General features: G+C 36.5%; 1 protein-coding gene across 1 annotated transcript in view; it reads right to left on the bottom strand.

Annotated features, from left to right (window-relative positions):
* The window catches only part of ITGA1 (integrin subunit alpha 1), a 231,824-nt gene that overhangs the window by 25,027 nt on the left and 186,647 nt on the right, over positions 1 to 20,150 (bottom strand). The window contains exons 19-21 of the mRNA XM_010588138.3: positions 13,247 to 13,456; positions 11,050 to 11,130; positions 5,794 to 5,870 (exon numbers count right to left, since the gene is read on the bottom strand). Of these exons, the coding sequence (XP_010586440.2) occupies positions 5,794 to 5,870; positions 11,050 to 11,130; positions 13,247 to 13,456 (368 nt within the window). The remainder of the gene's footprint in view (positions 1 to 5,793; positions 5,871 to 11,049; positions 11,131 to 13,246; positions 13,457 to 20,150) is intronic.

The following is a 20,150-nucleotide window of genomic DNA, read 5'->3' as shown; positions in this document are numbered from 1 at the left end:
GTATGTTATATATTTACCATAGTTGATCTTTATTCTTGCGTACCTCTCAGTGTCTTCATTCACCTTGATCAAGTTGAGCTGATTTCTCACATATTGTGTATTGCCTTTCCCATCACCAGAATTAACACGTTACCTAGTAGGTGATTCCCACTCCTTTCCTCTCCCATCCCTGGTAACCATTAAAGGGTGTTGCTTTCTGTGTGTATGCCTATTCTTGACTTTTTATAAAAGTGCTATCAAGGAATATTTGTCCTTTTGTGTTTAGCTTATTTCACTCAACATAATGTCCTCCAGTTTTCTCCATGTTATGTTTTGTGGACTTATCTTTGGTCTTTATTGGTGCATAATATTCTACTGTATGTATGTACCACAATTTGTTTATTTGTGTTTGGTAGTGTATTTATGCCAAAAATTAGGACCCCTAGCTTTCTCACTGTTATCTTCCAAGAACTTTAGAGTTTTAACTTTAATATTTAGATCTTTGATCCATTTTGAGTTAGTTTTTGTGTATGAAGTGACGTATGGATCCTGTTTCGATTCTGTGCAAATGGATATCCAGTTTTGGCAACACCATTTCTTAGAGATACTGTCTCTTTCCTATTGAATAGACTTCGACACTTTGTTGAAGATTATTTACTTCAACAAAGTAAATGATGGATGGATTTACTTCTGGGTTCTCAGACTTGACCCTTTAATCATTATATGATGCCCTTTTTGTCCCTTATAATGGATTTTAACTTAAAGTCTATTTTATCCAAAAGTATTATTGCTATTTCTGCCTTCTTTTGGTTACTGTTTGTTTGATATATTTTTTCCATCCCTTGATTTTTAACTTATTTATGTCTATGGTGTGTCTCTTATAGACAACATATTGAAGGATCATGTTTTTTTAATCCATTCTGCCACTCTCTGTCTCTTGGCTGACAGACATATTTAATTCATTTACATTCAGTGTGATTAACAATAACTATGAATTTATTGCTGTCATTTTGTTATACTTTTTTTTGTGTGTGATGTTAACGGTTTCTTTGTTCCTCTTAATTTTCTGGGCTGAGTTCTTTTTTGTATATGGATTTTCTTTTCTTATTGTTTATTGTTGTTGTTTTTGTGTTTCTTTTTGATTTTCTTCTTTTTTATTTTGGTGAGTAGATTTATTAATTTTCTTTGTGGTTACTCTGAAGTTTACCTTTATCATTTTAAATTTAAAACAGCCTGTTATATCTTGAAATCACCTTGACTTCCTCTCCATATGAAAGTTCTATAGCTACACTTTTTTTTTCTCCCTTTTTGTTTTGAAGTTGTTGTCATTTACAGCTTAACATCTCTGGTTCCCCATAGTCAGTTTTGTAGCTTTATTTTACTCTTGTGAAGTCTTAGTCTGAGTTGGTATTTGCGTGATGCAGTCATGTGCCTTTATCTCAGGTTACTACTGTTTGATGTCATTGGTTCTCTATCTAAAGGACTCCCTTCAATACTTCTTGTAAGGCTGGTCTGGGTTTTACAAATTTTTTAAATGTCTGTTTATCTGGGAATATCTTAACTTTTGCCATCATTTTTGAAGGACAATTTTGCAGGATATATGATTTTTGGTTGGCAATTCTTTTCTTTCAGGATTTTATATATGTCATTCCATTGCCTTCTTGCCTGCATGGTTTGTGATGAGAAATCAGTGCTTAGTCTTATCGGCACCTCTTTGTAAATTATATTTCATTTTTCATGAGCTGCTTTCAGAATTCTTTGTCTTCGGTTTTGAAAAGTTTGACTATGATATGATATGTCTTGATTAATTTCTTTTGGGATCAGTCCTGTATAGGGGTTTGTTGGGCTTCTTGAATGGATACCTTCTCATCTTTCACAATATTTGGGGAGTTTTCTGCAAGTGTATGTTCAAAAATTCTCTCTGTACTTTTTTTTTTCTCCTTCTCTTCTGGAATTTCTATCATATTCAAATTATTCCTCTTGATAGTGTCCCACATAACTCTTAAGATTTCTTCATTCTTTTTTCCAATTCTTCCTCAGATTAGTGTCAAGAGATTTGTCCTCTATTTTGCTGATTCTTTCTTCCATTGTATTCAATTCTGCTTCTGTGTCCTTCCATAGTATTATCTATTTATTGTTAATCTTCTGAATTTCTAGTTGTTGTTTTTGGATGGCTTGTAATTGTCTATTGAGTATGTCATTTTGTTCTTGTATTGTTTTCCAGACTTCTAGGGTGTGTGTGTGTGTGTGTGTGTGTGTGTGTATGTCTGTGTTTTCCTTAATCTCTTTGAGGATCCTAAGTATAAGTCTTTTGAATTCCTTCTCTGGTAGGTCTATTGTCATATCTTCCTCAGGAATGTTTTCTTTCCTTTTATTTTGCTCACTTTTTAGAACCAGCTTATCTTGTTTCTTCATATGATTGTTATTGTCTGCTGAGGCATTATTTTATTTATTTATATATTTATTGATTGATTGTATGTTTGTTTTGCCCTGGTTTTTGTTTTGTTTTGTTATATCAGAGAGGGTAAGACAGGCATGCTTCACTGATCACTGGTCCTAAATATTGAGTACTTGCCACCTATCACTGGACAGGTGTGGTGTCAACAGGTGGTTGGCAGAGTGGGCATGTGCCTCTGTCAGTCATCTGTCTAGTGGCACAGGAGTGCCTGCTCCCTCTTGCTGGGTGGGTGGGGTGGCTGGGAGGGTGAAGGGCAGGGTGGATGCACACCACTTTCAGTTGTCTGTCCTGTGCTGCCACTTGCCAGGTAGGTGAGATGGTGGGTGAGGGAGTGACAGGTAGGGCCAGTGGTACAGGAGCACAGACTGCTGCTTGCTTTGTGGATGGGGAGGTGGGGGGGTGGCATGCGGGGTGGAGACTCCTCTTCATTTGCAGGCAGGTTGGGGCTGGGTAGGGGGGAGGGAAGGGCTCATCCTGTGATCCTTGGGCAGGCAGGGTGCTGGGGGTGCTCATGCTGCTAGTCATCAGGAAGGCAAGGGGAAGGGGGAGTGCACTACTCTGGTCACCAGGTGTGAGTGCTGGTGTACTCCCTGTCAGCTGTAGCCAGCAATTGCAACCTGGCCCCAACCAAATGCAAGGAGGGGTGGTCTGCCTAGAGTCTGGTCAGGTGTGGGACTTCCTGCTGACACTCTACAGATCTACTACTCCTTGTGCACCACCCACCCTAATGGTCAGGGACTGCCAGTGTTGTGTGATCCTATCTCTGGTTCCTGTCTCCATCCCTGCTCTGTGGTAGCCAGGATCCCCGGAGCTCTTGCCTGTCTTCCTGTACTTTCCCTTCTTAAGTCCAGCTCATATTCTGCTCATCTTGCTTCACTCCGGGTTTGTTTACACAGTTTCTCTGTCTCCTATTGGGGATTCCATGAAGTTGCCTTCCCATGCTCTTCACCCAGGGTTGTTGCTTGCTTTATCTCAAGACAGCCATAATAAGCCAGGCTGGCTGGCAGGGAACCTCCAATCCATAACTCTCCTCATTCACTGCTTTCATTCAGTTTCCCCTTCCATTCGGTGTTTGATTTAGTTCTTCATCCTTCCTTTTGATGCTCAGGGTTCCAGGATTGTCATCTGTATCTGCTTCACTTGGTTTCTCAGGCTTTTGCTGTAGGAGGACGACATGGTTTGTCTAAGCTGCCATCTTGGGTCTTCCTCAGGTGATTCTTATTTATTTGTTTGTTACAAATGAGGATCTTGTAAGAGAGACCAGGCAGAGGTCACAGAGGTGAGAGTAAATTTAAAATCTTCTATCTTCTCATTCAATATTCTTTCAATACTGAATACTTGATGTTGATATTATTTGCTAAGCACTTATTTATTTCCCTGATTTTAGTAATCATTTCAATTATTTACTATGTCTACATATACATATGGGTATATAAAAAAAAAATTTTTTTTTTATACACATGTATGCATATATACATATCTCACACTCCCCTTAGTAAAACATACACACACACACACACACAGATACGTACGAGTGTCATAATGATTACAAACACTGGCTCTGGGGCCAGATAAGTGGATTATTCTTGGGTACTGACACTCTTTGGGCAAGTTATTTAATTTCTCTGTCCCTTAGTTTCCTCATTTATAAAATGAGGATTTTATGATTAAATGATTAATAATCGATCATTAAATGTGTAATAAGTGTAAAGTGCTTAAAACTGCGCCTGAGACATAGAAAATGCCCAATACGCTTTTTTGATGTCATTATTATTATGACCCCTTGCCCTCCACCAAGTGACCAAATCTTAGCATAGTGATTCACAGACTGGGCAATGAGGACCTTTGATGGTTCTGCTTATTCCCAAGCATATAAAGTGGGCGACATCAGCAATAAGACAGTGAAAGCAGCATCCTGCCTTGGGCTATAAGTATTTGCATGACTGTGTTCTTCATATGAATGGCTCCCTTCTTTACCACTCATTCCTCACTGCAGCCAAATTAATTTTCCTAAGAAGTAGCTTTGTACATATGACATCTTCCCTCAAAAACTTTTCTGGCTCCTCTGGCCTGCTCAATTCAGACAAAAATGCTTCATTCTGATATTCATTATCCCCTCATAACACTGTAGGATGCATTATCCCCCTTTCCCTCCCACTACTCCTTTATGTATCCTCTATATTTCACTACCATGGATTACTCAATATTCTCCAAATAGATCCTCTGTTGTTCTACCTTTGTGTTTCTGCTCACGCTATATATTTTGCCTGAAATGCTCCATCTAGTCCTACCCACCAACCTCCCTGTTTTTGAAATGATACCCATCCTTAAAAGTCCTTCCCAATTTTAATCTTGATAAAAAAATTAAGCTTTCTTAAATTCTCACTGCCAAGCAGATATAAATTCACCTTTCATTAAGTATCTCTGACACAGTTTATATTCCTCTAACAGGTTTTCCTTATTCTATCCTTTTTTTTATCCTGTATTACAATAATTTATACTATAACATTCACAATATGAGGTAGCTCATTACCATATTAATCTTTATATTCTCTACAGTGATTAATCCAATACCTTGTCCATAAAAAAAAATACCTTGTCCATAGTTGAGGTCAAATAAGTATTTGTTGAGTTTAATTGAATTGAACTGAGCATACAGAATTCATCCCCCCTTTCATTCATTTGTCCATTTATTCATTCACTCTATATTTATTTAGTGCTTATTATTTGTCAGGGACCATGCCAGTTGCTGGGGAATAAAGAACAAAATAAAGAGCTTGATTTCAAAGAGCCTATGGTCCAGTGGATAAATACTCTTAGAGGCAGGTTAAGTCACTATTTCAATTTCCTTATTAGCATTTTCCTGATTTAATCCTGATCAGAAGATTTGACTGATTTGAATACAATTTATTAAACTACAAAAGATCATCATTAAACTTTAAATCCATCTAAAAAAAAAATTTTTTTTTTTTTTTTTTAATGATTCAGTTGACCATATGGGCAGCCAGTATAAGCTTTTAATTAGCAGGGCCTGTGACATTTTAAATGAATTTAAATGCAATTTGGCAGAAAATAAGTGATATATGATTATACTATATTCTATAGCTCATGGAACCAATAATTTAATCTATTTAGGTATATTATTCTATTAACTAAAATTTTCTTTATTTTGCTAATTACTGATAGGGATGTTTTTGTGAAGCAAAGTGGGTCATTGCCTTCCATTTCTACTGATCCCATACAATCTGTAGGAAGCTACCAGTGAGTCTATAAGCAAAATATTCTAATGAAAGGAATTATATATTTATATATATACACACACACACAAATACATTCATGTGCACACATAAACCAACCTTGTTGCAGTTAAATGAATGATGACATTTTCCATGAGATAAGATGCGTTAAACTGAAATACTATTTTGAAAGTTACCTTTGAAATAAAAATACAAATCTTTAGTAACGTGAAAAAGAAAACATTGACTTTGATTAAAATATTTAATTTATATAAGCAATATTACTTAAACTCAGAATGTAAAGCTGTTTAAGAATTATTATCTTACAAAATAAAACCTCATCACATCTGAAAATAGACATAACAAAAAAGATACATGTACTTTTGAAATGTAAATATGCAATAAGCATATTAATATTGATATTACCTATTAATATTGAATTTAAACACTTTAATAATTAAAAAGAATTATTTATACTAATCATAAACTATTACCATGAAGGCACACCCTGTTTATCTTATTTATCTTATGAAATTACCATAATTAGAATCAATATACAAATATTGTGATATATTGATGTTACTGTATCATAATGTTACCATTGTAATTATGAATCGTTGTTTTTGTTGGTTGCCGTCAAGTCAATTCCAACTCACTGAGACCCCATGTGTGCAGAGTAGAACTGCTCCATAGGATTTTCAAGGCTATGACCTTTCAGAAGCAGGTTGCCAGGCCTGTCTTCCTAGGTGCCCCTGCTTAGGTTCCAACTGCCAACCTTTTGGCTAGTAGTAGAGAGTTTAACCATTTGTGCCACCCAGGAATTAGTCATGATTAAAGTCTCTTTAATTTGGAAACTCCAAGTATTTTCTTCTCTCACATATATTTTGAGTTTCATAAGAAAAACAAAAAAATAAACTTTAAACCCCCAAAGAATTCTTGTAAGAATCTGCAGTCTTTCCAGTTTTCTTCTTGCTTTGAAATATAACCACAATTCCAATAGTAGCTTTACCACATGGGTCTGAACTACAATAGAAAAGGTTGAAATTGCCCAATTCTCTCAGAGAGCTCCTTTTCCACCTCCTGCCTTTCGTATGCTCCCTGACTGGCTTGGGCATATAAGTCTTTGCATTTCTGATAAGACTTTACACCTAGGGGTAGACACTAGCAGAGAAGTGGGGCTGATGAAGCTGCCTATTGCATATGGCCCTGACCCTGAAGATTTAAACCGCAAATTTAGATCTTGAAACCAAAGTGTAAAGCCCATGTTGGTATTACTTGCAAACTATCTTTCCATTTCTATACCAAAACCAATTGCCGTCTAGTCGATTTCAACTTGTAGTGACCCTAAGACCCTAAAGGACAGAGTAGAACCACTCCCTAGGGTTTCCAAAGCTGTAAATCTTTACAGAAGCAGACTGCCACATCTTTCTTCCACTGAGCAGGCTGGTGGGTTCAAACCACCGACCTTCTGGTTAGTAGCTGAGCACTTAAACCACTGTGTCACCAGGGCTTCTTTCCCATTTCCATTATGATAATGTAAGAGACACTTTGGTTTAAGCTTTTACCCTAAGCAGCAGGGATTTGGTGAAGAAAGGAAGAAATAGTTATCAAACTATTAAGATTACAATTAATGTTTTTCATGATTCAAATATAACTCTAGGTATGTCAATGCTCTTAAAGAAATGGAGAAAATTCCATGGTGAATTAAAGTGGTCAAAGGAAGGTGCAGACATGAGTTGAGAATCCTTATTTCCATGTATAAAAAAAAAAATAGGGAATAATGGGTGTACTTTTGCAAATGTGAGAGTGCGTTTTATAGATGTGTAGGAAAGAAATGGGCTCAAACATAGTAACGACAGCGAGGATGGTACAGGACCAAGCAGCATTTTGTTCTGTTGTACATAGGGTTGCTGTGAGTCAGAACCAACTCAACAGCACCTAACAACAACGACAGGGAATACAATTCCATAGGAATTTGAGATAGTCAAGAAATTAAACAATAAGGTGAGGTGCCGAAAGTAAACTGGTACCTCTAGTTATTTTCAAGAAGCAAAATGGACATAGGAGAGACTTAGTGAGTTTAATGGGAATGGCTGTGATCTGTGGTTAGTTTCCTGGATCACTAGTAACCATGTCAAGTGCTATAAGGAGAAAGTCCTTTTCAAGTTCTCACTTGCTAAAAGAAGAGCTGAAATATTTCACTATAGATATATGAATCCACCATTCCCAGACCATCCAAACCAGTGTTTATCAGGTGATTGTCTATTTAAGATGTGTGGTAAAGAAGTCAGGGATCTGTTCTGAAGCCTTATATAATATTTTAATGTAATAAGGTTGAAATAAATATGTGGAACTGTGTTTTGGTAAGTCTAAGTCAGTAAGTAAACTATCTTCTTACCGTAATCGTTTTGATTAATTAAATATTTCCTTCAGCTCAATAGTAAATAGAGATGCAAATATTCACACTGAAAAGCAACCATCAATGAAAATGCATGCAAATATGTTGTTGTCATTGAGTGAGATAATTACTCTCTGCTCTTCACGGAAACAAATGTTATCTTTAAAAAGAGATGAAAGGGCTCTCCTCACTGCTAGTCAACATTGTACTGAAGTTCTATCCAGGGCAATTAAGCAAGAATCAGAAATAAAAAGGATACAGATGGGAAAAGATGCCTCTATCTGCAAATGATAGGCTGTTGTATACATCTTAAGGAATGAACTAAAAAAAAAAAAAAAGTAGTGCTAATAAATAACTTCCGCAAAGTTGAAGATTACAAGACCAATACACACTGTTGTTATTGTTGTTAGATGCCATCAAGTGAATTCCAGCTCATAGTGAGCCTACAGGACAGGGTAGTACTGTCCCATAGGGTTTCCAAGGAGCAGGTGTTGGATTTGAACTGCTGACCTTTTGGTTAGCAGCCTGAGCTCTTAAACACTGCACAACCGGGGCTCCCAATATACACTAGCAATAAAAATTTATTTTTAATTACTTTCATAAATGATTTGTAGTTTTCAGGGTATATGTTTTGCACTTCTTTTTTAAAATTTATTCTTAAGTTCTTTAATCTTTTTGATGCTATTGTAAATGGAACTATTTTCTTAAATTCATTTTCAAAATTTTTTTATTGCAATACTAGCAATAAAAAGAAATGCAAAACCTGTACCCTGAAAACTACAAACCATTTATGAAAGTAACTAAAAAAGACCTAAGTAAATGGAAAGACATCCCACAGGAAGACATCATATTCATAGATCAGAAGACTTAATATCATTAAGGTGGCAATACAGTTGAAATTGATCTACAGATTCCTTGCAACCTCTATCAAAAATCTCACTTGGCTTTTTTGTAGAAATGGATAACTGATCCTAAAATTCACATGGCAATGCAAGGGATCCAAAATAGCCAAAACAATTTTGAAAAAGAACAAAGTTAGAGGACTCACCCTTCCAAGCAATTACCGAAGCTACAATAATCAAGACAGTATGGGACTGGCATAAAACTTGATAAGCACGTCAAAGGAATAGAACTGAGAGTCCAGAAATAAACCCTCCGACTTGACAGCACTGTTTTTTTTTTTATTTACAATCAGGAAACCCTGGTGGTGTAGTGGTGAACTGCTACAGCCGCTAGCCAAAAGGTCGGCAGTTTGAATCCACCAGGTGCTCCTCGGAAACTCTTTGGGGCAGTTCTATTCTGTCCTATAGGGTCGCTATGAGTCAGCATCGACTCAATGGCAATGGGTGAGGTTTTTTTGGTATTTACAATCAACTGATTTTTGATAATGTGCCAGGATTAGTCTTTTCAAAAAATGGTACTGGGACAAGTGAATATTCACATGCAAAGAATATAGTTGGTTTTTTTTCTTAGAGCATAAGCAAAAAGTACACCAAAATGAATTATAGACCTAAAATTAAGAGCTGAAGCTATAAAACTCTTAGAAGAAAACACAGGAGTAAATCTTTATGACCTTGGGTTTGGCAAAGCCTTCTTAGATACATCAATAGCATAAGTGACAGAAGAAAAAATAGATAAATTGGACATCATAACAAAAAAAACCTGTTGTGCTTCAAAAGACACCATCAAGAAAGTGATGACAATCCACAGGATGGTAGAAAATAGTTGCAAAACATGTATCTGATAATGACTAGACCACAGAATATATAAAGAACTCTTACAACTCAATAATAAAACAGATAGCTCAATTAAAAAATGGGCAAAGTTTCTGAGTGGACCTTTCTCCAAAGAATACACATGACCACTAAGCACATGAAAAGGTGTTCAACATCACCAGTTATTTGGACAACACAAATGAGAAAGATGATGAGATACTTCACACCTGATAGAATGCCTATAGTAAAAAAACAGACAATTGAAGAAATTGGAACCCTCATACATATATATAAAAGGAAAAATAGTTTGGCAGTTTCCCAACACATTAAGCGACACGTGACCCAGCCATTCCACTCCTAGAGTTTTATACAAGACAATTGAAAATCTATTTTCACACTAAAACTTGTACATGAATATTCATAGCAGTATTATTCATAGTATCCAAAAGTAAAAACAATCCAAATGTCCATCAACTGATGAATGGGCAACAAATAAAATGTGACATGGCCCTACAATGGAATGTTATTCAGCAATAAAAAGGAATGAAGTACTTCTTCTATATGCTTCAACAGACATAACTCTTGAAAACATTGTGCTAAGTGCTAGAAACCAGTGACAAAAATCCACATATTGTATTATTGCATTTGTGTGAGATGTCCAGAACTGGCAAATCCATAGAGACAGAAAGTAGATTTTTTTTTATGACAGTAGGGGGAGGAGGCACAGTGTGGAAAAAAAGGAAGTGACTGGTAATAACACATGATTTCTTTCTGGGGTAATAAAAATATTCTAAAATGTATTGTGAGGATAGTTATTTAATTCTATGACTATACTAAAAACCACTGATTTGTAAACTTTAAATGGGTGAATTGTATGGTATGTAAATTTTATCTCAATAAAGCTGTTAAAAAAGGAAAAAAGAAAGATCTTCTAACCCAACCCATTAAAAACAGTATTTCTTTTTCTTACAGTTTAGAAAAGCCTACTACATAGGAGATTCTCCATGATCAGAATTTCACAGCTCCATTTTATTAGATAAATTACCCAGTATAAATTTTTATTTTGTCCTTGGCATTTGAGTTTGACTTATGAAACAACTGGCTTTGACTCCAAGCTGTCAAAATTTTGAACTTAACCTTCTTCATCTATATCACCCTAAACTACTATTAAAAAATATTAGGAAAATTTAAATATTTGCCTTTGAGAATATTATTTTTTGTATCCACATTTCCATGTGCATTTAGTATATATAATCTGCTCACCTCTTCTCCTCTTCTCAGGAAAGGATATCCAACTTTACATGTGATATTATGATTGGATTCACAACTGTCTTTTTGAATAGCCTAGAAAGAAAAGTAGAAAGAATTAGAGCAAACAAGCAGGCTGCCTATTTGACTTTAGTTTTCTAGAATTTTCCTAGCTGTGCCTCGGTGCCTTGCCAAAATTAGTTACTTAATTTAGTTGGGAGAGTCACAGTATCCTGGGATCACATGTCCCAAGGCCCATGGAAACCCTAATACATCAGTTAGGTTAAGGATGACTGAAGGGCAAAGCACATCATACTATCCTGCCTAAATCCTTCCTTGCACAACAGAAGTACTTACTTTACAAAGAAATTGTGGTGGCTGGAGGGAAGAATCCACATATACTGGATGACACATGGAAGCCCACAATGACTGTCAGTCATTAGAGGAGTTTAGTCTAATGGGTAAGAGCATGGGCTCTGAGCTGGACCCACCCTCTCCCCCACCCTATTGCCTTCCAGTCAATTTCGACTCATAGTGAACCTAGAGAACAGAGTAGAACTGTCCCATAGGGTTTCCAAGGCTATAATCTTTATGGAAGCAGATTGCCACATCTTTCTCCAACCACCAACTTTACAGTTAGCAGCCAAGCGCTTAACTACTGTGCCACCAGGACTCCTTGAACTGGAACCACCAGGAGTTAAATCCTGACTCCAACACATTTAACTTCTTTCTTGCCAAGATTCCTCACCTCTCTGGTCCTGATTTTCTGTCAAGTGGGGTTAGTTCTACCCTATTTTATCAAACTTAAGATCCCATTGAATGTGAAACACATTATTTTATGTACTAAAAAGAAAGAAAGAAAAAAGTAATACCCCCAAATGTAAAATGCAATTACAGAGATGTGAAAAAAGGCTTATTTTAGAATGTCTGCAATACAGTAATACCTACTTACAAAAGGATTAATGAGAATTAAATAAATGGAGACCTTTGACTACTGCCCGGCATATAATACAACTCAAGAAAGGCTAGTTATCATTATTATTGGTACGTTGTTATTATTAATTAAAGTAGAGAAGACACACTGTCGATGTTATGGCTCTGCCCCTGCCAAGGCCATTAAGTCAGCGCAAGGGGAATGCAGGCAATGATTTTTAATAACTTCCCTTTCCAGAGAAAAATTTGATGGCAATATTTTCCAAATATTACTTTGTACATTTGCATTTACAATATACTTGATCGAATAAAAATATGTGGCAGTAATATATAACATTTTTTCAAACCAGTCATTATGTCTCTTAACAATACTCTAACAAATGGAGAGAAATATTAGTGAAAACTCTGAATTTACAGTAACTGGACAATAGATTTTTAATATTACATATAATAATTGTATTGACTCTTAATATGAATCCTGTGTATAATCAATCCATATAAGTGTATTTGGAATTTTACCTCAAGATGTTTCATTCAGATATTAGAATAAAAGCAAAGTTTAAATTTGGAAATGCTAATTGTGCCTGGACTTAGCATTTTATAAAAAATATACTCTATTGCCAAAATGACAAAAAGCTTCTTTTATGAATAAGACACAGTTATTTAAGACATTTTGCCAATAAATTTTGCATAGAAAGGAGGAAATGGTATTTTGATTTTTCTCTGTGTAAATTTCGTTCAACAGTCGTGTTACTCTCTACACCTCTGTTAAACTGTTAGGGCTTTGATTGTTAGGTTTATTTTTTTCCTTGACTCAAGTTTCAGTTTCAGCTGTTTACAAACTCTGTGAAATATACAATTTTGAAACATCACCAATTCTTTCTCATATTGAGTCCAAGAGACATAAATCTCCAAAGGAAAAAAATGCAAGATGAAAGCTTAGAGGAAAGTTGGGTACTTTCACCATTACAAAAAACCCAAACCAAACCCTTTGCCGTCGAGTTGATTCTAACTCATAGCAACCCTACAGGACAGAGTAGAACTGCCCCACAGGGTTTCCAAGAAGCACCTGGTGGATTTGAAATGCTGACCTTTTGGTTAGCAGCCATGGCACTTAGCCACTCTGCCACCAGGGTTTCCTTTAGTAAGTATTAGTTTTGTACAAAATACTTTCTATTCTTCTAAAGTCAATATAATGGAAACATTTAGTTGGCAGTATGAAAAGTAGCTTCAAAACTGATTGTTAGAAGAGTAAATAACTGAACAACTAAAAGTTTACCTCAATTCCTGAAAAAATTAGGTTTGGAGAATAGTTCGTGATTGTTCTGGTGTTATACGCACTGTCCTTTTTATTTTTCACTGTTAGGCTAACGTTGAACTTATCATTGTGGGACTTGACGATCAACAGGCCCTTTTCTACAGTGGATACATCTAGGCCAAGGTCTGAGATACATTTTTCCTTGTTTCCACAATCTTTGGCAAAGGGAATCTGAAACGGTCACAGAAAATTATTTTTCAAAATTCAGTTAAGCAGTATTGAAAAATTACCTATGAATCTGTATAACAGAAATTACACATTGCCAAAATAAACTAAGCAACTTATAAAGAGAATAGATTTCACTGCAGAAATCCTAAGGAGTTTTATACTGGTTTCTGTAATTTATAGTGGAGAAAAACAAACTTTTACTTTTGGATATACATTCTTCTAGACCCTTAAAGATTACACTGTTTTCATAGACTTTTTTCTATTGGCCTTAATTTGCCAATGTAGAATAACTTCCAAAAATCAAATCAAGTGCTCTAATCTTTAAATAAGTCAGATAACACTTTAACACTTAACTCCAATTATGTGCTTTTCTATTAAAAATGATCACAATCCGATAGCTACGAATGTAATGGAGATTGGTTAAAAGGGGCAGAGAATGGTCAAGCTGTTCTTGTCCTTGACTTGTCTTTTTCATTATACCTGTCTCCCATTTCCAACCCATCACCAAGAACTGTCCACTCTAATCCTCTTCTAAATATCTCTCAAATCCTTTCATTCCTCTCCATTTCCACTGCCACCTCTCTGGTCCAGGCATCCTCATTTCCTCCCAGAACTAAAGGGACTTCCTCCTCTCTAGTCTCCTGTATCTAATCTTGTTTCCCTCCAATCATTGTCCACATTGTAGCTGAAGAAATCCTTTAAAAAAACACAAATCCAGTCCTATTACTGAATCAATTAAAACCTTTAATAGTATTCTACTATTCTTTAAAAAGTTTAAAATCTGTAAAGGATAAAAGCAAACTCCCAAATGACCTGGCCTCTGCCTGTGCCTTGGCCTCATCTCACATCACCTTCCCGCCTTGTCTTTAGCTGTAGCCATACCGGTAAGTTTACTTTCTTTTATGCCTCAGGACCTTCACACATACCATTCTTCTGCCTGGAACACTGCTGCCCCAACTCCTCTAAATACGATGGAAAAATCATCCTATCATCCAACTTTCAAATGAAATGTCATTACCCCAGGAAATCACTTCTTGACTTCCTAGTCTAGGTAGAAGCTCCATTGTTGTTGTTAGGTGCTAATGAGTTGGTTCTGACTCAGTGATCCCATGCACAACGGAACGAAACATTGCTTGGCTCTGTACCAAACTTGCAATCATTGCTATGCTTGAGCCCATTGTTAAAGCCACTGTGTCAGTCAGTCTCATTGAGGGTCTTCCTCTTTTTTGAAAACCCTCTACCAAGCATGATGTCCTTTTCCAGGGACTGGTTTCTCCTGATAAAATATCCAAAGTACATGAGACAAAAATCTCACCATCCTTGCTTCTAAGGAGCATTCTGGCTGTATGTCTTCCAAGACAAAGTTGTTCATTTGTCTGGCAGTTCATGGTATATTCAATATTCTTTGCCAACACCATAATTCAAAGGCATCAGTTCTTCTTCAGTCTTCCTTATTCACATGCATACGAGGTGATTGAAAATACCATGGCTTGAGTCAGATGCACCTTAATCCTCAAAATGACATCTTTGCTTTTTTTTTTTTAATAATTTTTATTGTGCTTTAAATGAAAGTTTACAAATCGTCAGTCTCTCACACAAAAACCCATATACACCTTGCCACACACTCCCAATTACTCTCCCCCTAATGAGACACTCCGCTCTCTCCCTCCACTCTCTCTTTTCGTGTCCATTTCGCCAGCTTCTAACCCCCCCCACCCTCTCATCTCCCCTCCAGGCAGGAGATGCCAACATAGTCTCAAGTGTCCACCTGATTCAAGAAGCTCACTCCTCACCAGCATCCCTCTCCAAACCATTGTCCAGTCCAATCCATGTCTGAAGGGTTGGCTTCGGGCATGGTTCCTGTCCTGGGCCAACAGAAGGTCTGGGGGCCATGACCACCGGGGTCCTTCTAGTCTCAGTCAGACCATTAAGTCTGGTCTTATGAGAATTTGGGGTCTGCATCCCACTGCTCTCCTGCCCCCTCAGGGGTTCTCTGTTGTGTTCCCTGTCAGGGCAGTCATTGGTTGTATCTGGGCACCATCTAGTTCTTCTGGTCTCAGGATGATGTAGTCTCTGGTTCATGTGGCCCTTTCTGTCTCTTGGGCTCGTAATCACTTTGTGTCCTTGGTGTCCTTCATTCTCCTTTGATCCAGGTGGGTTGAGACTCATTGGTGCATCTTAGATGGCTGCTTGCTAGTGTTTAAGACCCCAGACACCACTCTTCAAAGTGGGATGCAGAATGTTTTCTTAATAGATTTTATTATGCCAATTGACTTAGATGTCCCCTGAAACCATGGTTCCCAGACCCCTGCCCCTGCAATGCTGGCCTTCGAAGCATTCAGTTTATTCAGGAAACTTCTTTGCTTTTGGTTTAGTTCAGTTGTGCTGACCTCTCCTGTATTGTGTGCTCTTTCCCTTCACCTAAAGTAGTTCTTATCTACTATCTAATTAGTGAATGCCTCTCCCACCCCCTCCCTCCCCCATCTTATAACCACAAAAGAATGTTTTCTTCTCAGTTTAAACTATTTCTCAAGTTCTTATAATAGTGGTCTTATACAATATTTGTCCTTTTGCAATTGACTAATTTCACTCAGCATAATGCCTTCCACGTTCCTCCATGTTATGAAATGTTTCACAGATTCCTCACTATTCTTTATCGATGCATAGTGTTCCATTGTGTGACTATGCCATAATTTATTTATCTGTTCATCCATTGATGGGCACCTTGGTTGCTTCCATCTTTTTGCTATTGTAAACAGTGCTGCAATAAACGTGGGTGTGCATATATCTGTTCGTGTAAAGGCTCTTATTTCTCTAGGATATATTCCGAGGAGTGGGATTGCTGGATCGTATGGTAGTTCTATTTCTAGCTTTTTAAGGAAGCGCCAAATCGATTTCCAAAGTGGTTGTACCATTTTACATTTCCACCAGCAGTGTATAAGTGTTCCAATCTCTCCACAGCCTCTCCAACATTTGTTATTTTGTGTTTTTGGATTAATGACAGCCTTGTTGGAGTGAGGTGAAATCTCATTGTAGTTTTGATCTGCATTTCTCTAATGGCTAATGATCGTGAACATTTCCTCATATATCTGTTAGCTACCTGAATGTCTTCTTTAGAGAAGTGTCTATTCATATATTTTGCCCATTTTTTAATTGGGTTATTTCTCTTTTTGCAGTTGAGTTTTTGCAGTATCATGTACATTTTAGAGATCAGGTGCTCATCAGAAATGTCATAGCTAAAAACTTTTTCCCAGTCTTCAGGTAGTCTTTTTACTCTTTTGGTGAAGTCTTTGGATGAGAATAGGTGTTTGATTTTTAGGAGCTCCCAGTTATCTAGTTTTTCTTCTACATTCCTTATAATGTTTTGTATACTGTTTATGCCATGTATTAGGGTTCCTAACGTCCCTATTTTTTCTTTCATGATCTTTATCGTTTTAGATTTTATATTTAGGTCTTTGATCCATTTTGAGCTCGTTTTTGTGCATGGAGTGAGGTATGGGTCCTGTTTCTTTTTTTTGCAGTTGGATACGCAGTTTTGCCAGCACCATTTGTTAAAAAGACTGTTTTTTCCCCACTTAACTGTTTTCGGGCCTTTGTCAAATATCAACTGCTCATATGTGGATGGATTTATGTCTGGATTCTCAATTCTGTTCCACTGGTCCCTGTATCTGTTGTTGTACCAGTACCAGGCTGTTTTGACTACTGTGGCAGTATAATAGGTTCTAAAATCAGGAAAGTAAGGCCTCCCACTTTCTTCTTCTTTTTCAGTAGTGCCTTATTTATCTGGGGCCTCTTCCCCTTCCATACAAAATTGGTGATATGTTTCTCCATCTCCTTAAAGAATGTCCTTGGGATTTGGGTCGGAATTGTACTAAATGTATAGATCACTTTTGGTAGAATAGACATTTTTATAATATTAAGTCTTTCTATCCACGAGCAAGGTATGTTCCTCCACTTATGTAAGTCTCTTTTGGTTTCTTGCAGAAGTGTACTATAATTTTCTTTGTATAAGTCTTCTACATCTCTGGTAAGATTTATTTCTAAGTATTTTATCTTCTTGGGGGCTACTGTAAATGGCACTGATTTGGTGATTTCCTCTTCGATGTTCTTTTTGTTGGTGTAAAGGAATCCAACTGATTTTTGTATGTTTATCTTGTATCCTAATCCTCTGCTGAACTCTTCTATTAGTTTCAGTAGTTTTCTGGAGGATTCCTTAGGGTTTTCTGTGTATAAGATCGTGTCACCTGGAAATAGAGATACTTTTACTTCTTCCTTGCCAATCTGGATGCCCTTTATTTTTTTATCTAGCCTAATTGCTCTGGCTAGGACTTCCAGCACAATGTTGAACAAGAGTGGTGATAAAGGGCATCCTTGTCTGGTTCCCTATCTCAATGGGAATGTTTTCAGGCTCTCGCCGTTTAGGGTGACGTTGGCTGTTGGCTTTGTATAGATGCCCTTTATTATGCTGGGAAATTTTCCTTCTATTTCTATTTTGCTGCGAGTTTTTATCAGGGATGAGTGTTGAACTTTGTCAAATGCCTTTCTGCATCAATTGATAAAATCAGGTGATTCTTGTCTTATGTTTTATTTATGTGGTGGATTACCTGAATTGTTTTTCTAATGTTGAACCATCCCTGCATACCTGGTATGAATCCCACTTGGTCATGGTGAATTATTTTTTTGATATGTTGTTGAATTCTATTGGCTAGAATTTTGATGAGGATGCTTGCATCTACATTCATGAGGGATATAGGTCTATCATTTTCTTTTTTTGTGGTGTCTTTACCTGGTTTTGGTATCAGGGATATGGTGGCTTCATAGAATGAGTTTGGTAGTATTCTGTCCTTTTCAATGCTCTGAAATACCTTTAGTAGTAGTGGTGTTAACTCTTCTCTGAAAGTTTGGTAGAACTCTGCAGTGAAGCCGTCTGGACCAGGGCTTTTTTTTTGTTGGGAGTTTTTTGATTACCTTTTCAATCTCTTGTTATGGGTCTATTTAGTTGTTCTACCTCTGTTTGTGTTAGTTTAGGTAGGTAGCGTGTTTCTAGGAATTCATCCATTTCTTCTAGGTTTTCAAATTTGTTTGAGTATAGTTTTTCATAGTAATCTGATATGATTCTTTTAATTTTAGTTGGGTCTGCTGTAATATCGCCGATCTCATTTCTTACCTGGGTTATTTGCTTCTTCTCCTGTTTTTCTTTTGTGAGTTTGGCCAGTGGTTTATCAATTTTGTTGATTTTTTTTCAAAAAAAAAAATCTTTTGGTTTGTTAATTCTTTCAATTGTTTTTCTGTTTTCTATTTCATTTAGTTCAGGTCCAATTTTTATTATTTGTTGTCTTCTGGTGCCTGTGGGTTTCTTTTGTTGCTCTCTTTGTATTTGTTCAAGTTGTAGGGATAATTCTTTGATTTTGGCCCTTTCTTCATTTTGGATGTGTGCATTTATTGATATAAATTGGCCTCTGAGCAGTGCTTTTGCTGTGTCCCAAAGGTTCTGATAGGAAGTATTTTCATTCTCATTGGATTCTCTGAATTTCTTTATTCCATCCTTAATGTCTTCTATAATCCAGTCTTTTTTGAGCAGGGTATTGTTCAGTTTCCAAGTGTTTGATTTCTTTTCCCTTCTTTTCCTGTTATTGATTTACACTTTTATGGCCTTATGGTAAGAGAAGGTGCTTTGTAATATTTCAGTGTTTTGGATTCTGCTAAGGCTTGCTTTATGACCTAATATGTGGTCCATTCTAGAGAATGTTCCATGTGCACTAGAAAAGAAAGTATAGTTGGTTGCTGTTGGGTGGAGTGTTCTGTATATGTCTATGAGGTCAAGCTGGTTGATTGTGGCATTTAGATCTTCTGCGTCTTTATTGAGCTTCTTTCTGGATGTCCTGTCCTTCACCAAAAGTGGTGTGTTAAAGTCTCCTACTATTATTGTGGAGCTGTCTATCTCACTTTTCAATGCTGATAGAGTTTGTTTTGTGTATCTTGCAGCCCCATCATTGGGTGCATAAACATTTAATATGGTTATATCTTCTTGGTGTATTGTACCTTTAATCATTATATAGTGTCCTTCCTGATGGATTTAACTTTAAAGTCTATTTTGTCAGAAATTAATATTGCCACTCCTGCTCTTTTTTGATTGTTGTTTGCTTGATATATTTTTTCCCATCCTTTGAGTTTTAGTTTGTTTGTGTTTCTAAGTCTAAGGTGTGTCTCTTGTAGGCAGCATATAGATTGATTTGTTTTTTAGTACATTCTGCCACTCTCTGTCTCTTTATTGGTGCATTTAGTCCATTTACATTCAGGGAAATTATGGCTAGGTATGAATTTAGTGCTATCATTTTGATGTCTTTTTTTGTGTGTTGTTGACAATTTCTTTTTCCCACTTGATTTTATGTGCTGAGTGGATTTTCTTTATATATTGCTCTTTGCTCATATTTGTTGTTGTTGATTTTGTTTCTAGTGAGTCTGTATTTTTCCCTTGTATTTTATTTTGATGAGTAGGATAGTTTGTCTCCTTTGTGGTTACCTTATTATTTACCCCTATTTTTCTAAATTTAAAACTAACTTTTATTTCTTTGTATCACCATATCTTCTTCTCCACATGGAAGGTGTATGATTACATTTCTTAGTCCCTCTTTATTATTTTAATGTTGTCTTCTTTTATATAATAACATCGCTGTTACCCTTGTTGGGCCTTTTT

Source organism: Loxodonta africana, chromosome 2 (assembly GCF_030014295.1).
Source record: "Loxodonta africana isolate mLoxAfr1 chromosome 2, mLoxAfr1.hap2, whole genome shotgun sequence".
Taxonomy (NCBI): Eukaryota; Metazoa; Chordata; class Mammalia; order Proboscidea; family Elephantidae; genus Loxodonta; species Loxodonta africana.
This window is presented reverse-complemented; position numbering and strand designations above follow the sequence as displayed.